The following is a 1,706-nucleotide window of genomic DNA, read 5'->3' as shown; positions in this document are numbered from 1 at the left end:
GGGCTGCCAATTGTCAAGTATCAACTCTGTAACTACCATATTCAGCATACTGGCGCATTGTATACAGCCGTTAACCCCCCCCCCCCCGACATGCGCTATTAATGATTGGGAAATCTTAGAGTGAGAAGGTTTATGTAATGTTAAGGAGTAAAAGTATCGCAAGAGAACGACATCAAGTATCAACTCTGTAACTACCATATTCAGCATACTGGCGCATTGTATACAGCCGTTAACCCCCCCCCCCCCGACATGCGCTATTAATGATTGGGAAATCTTAGAGTGAGAAGGTTTATGTAATGTTAAGGAGTAAAAGTATCGCAAGAGAACGACATCAAGTATCAACTCTGTAACTACCATATTCAGCATACTGGCGCATTGTATACAGCTTTCAACCCCCCCCCCCCCGACATGCGCTATTAATGATTGGGAAATCTTAGAGTGAGAAGGTTTATGTAATGTTAAGGAGTAAAAGTATCGCAAGAGAACGACATCAAGTATCAACTCTGTAACTACCATATTCAGCATACTGGCGCATTGTATACAGCCGTTAACCCCCCCCCCCCCGACATGCGCTATTAATGATTGGGAAATCTTAGAGTGAGAAGGTTCATGTAATGTTAAGGAGTAAAAGTATCGCAAGAGAACGACATCAAGTATCAACTCTGTAACTATATCATAGCTCGAATCAAGCAAACTTCTAAAATTATGACCATAATAATGAACTGTAAACGATTACGTCGATTACTGCTGTTGAGGATTTTACACGCCAGTCTCTCTGCCAGAAAACCTACCATTCCAGACGCATGCCAGCTGGCAGTTCATTCGCGATGATGTAGCTTCCCTTGTGACTATAGTCAGCTCAATGAGTTTCATGCCAAAGACCTGCAAACATCACACTGACAGCTATAGAGTGATACACTGTTGCGCGCTTCATTCTAAAACAGATTACTAAATTTGGTAGTCTAAGTTGTTGACAGTAAGTTGCTACTCTGTCTTGCACTCACCGTTGATGCCCAGTCACGGGCATTCGGTAGGGGGCACTGCCGAGGTATGTTGAGATGAATATTCGCGGAAATATTCGATTAGAATCAAATCAACTAAGCGCAACTACGTATTGAATTCTTATGAGAAAATTCTTTTCATCGAATTCAAGATTTATAATCACTTCCAACGCTTACAAAATTTGTAATCCAGTAATTTGGATGTCTACCAAAATGTTCCCCAGTCGTAAATAGCTCGCCTTTCGTGAATATGATCGATTGGAAAGTACAACGAAAGTAAACTATTTTTTTTCTGTCATAAACGTAAATAAAATTTGTACCTAAATGAACTTGTGTAGCCGGTCGCAAAGTATTTAATCGATAACATTCATTGATTAGTTGAAATGCACATCGTGCGGATGGTGATTCACCACGTACCACACGTACATGAACACGACACCCATATAGGGGGTTTTATGGTACGCATATATATATGTGCAGGACAACGCTGTGGACATCCGTGTTTCTGTTCGAGGAAATACGACCCCGTGTGTGGCAGTAACGGAGTCACCTATAGCAACGCATGTAGACTAAGGTGCGCTGCCAGGAAAATTCAAGGTAAGCGTCTGTTTCATTATTGTAGAAACATGAAGCATTTTGACATGGGCAGATAATGTATTTGTACATGGGCACAAAATGCATTTGTATATATATAATAATAAATAT

The 1,706-nt window shown here is 40.9% G+C and overlaps 1 protein-coding gene across 1 annotated transcript in view; it reads right to left on the bottom strand.

Annotated features, from left to right (window-relative positions):
• LOC106809925 (WD repeat-containing protein 66-like) overlaps positions 1–1,444 on the bottom strand; it is a 51,141-nt gene extending 49,697 nt beyond the window's left edge. Inside the window, exons 1-2 of the mRNA XM_014813165.1 lie at positions 1,412–1,444; positions 792–882 (exon numbers count right to left, since the gene is read on the bottom strand). Coding sequence (XP_014668651.1) covers positions 792–882; positions 1,412–1,444 — 124 coding nt within the window. The remainder of the gene's footprint in view (positions 1–791; positions 883–1,411) is intronic.
• Positions 1,445–1,706: the final 262 nt, after the last annotated feature.

The sequence above is a fragment of the Priapulus caudatus genome, unplaced genomic scaffold (genome assembly GCF_000485595.1).
Source record: "Priapulus caudatus unplaced genomic scaffold, Priapulus_caudatus-5.0.1 Scaffold396, whole genome shotgun sequence".
NCBI lineage: Eukaryota > Metazoa > Priapulida > Priapulimorpha > Priapulimorphida > Priapulidae > Priapulus > Priapulus caudatus.
Note: the sequence above shows the minus strand (reverse complement) of the source record. Positions and strands in the feature narration are given on the sequence as shown.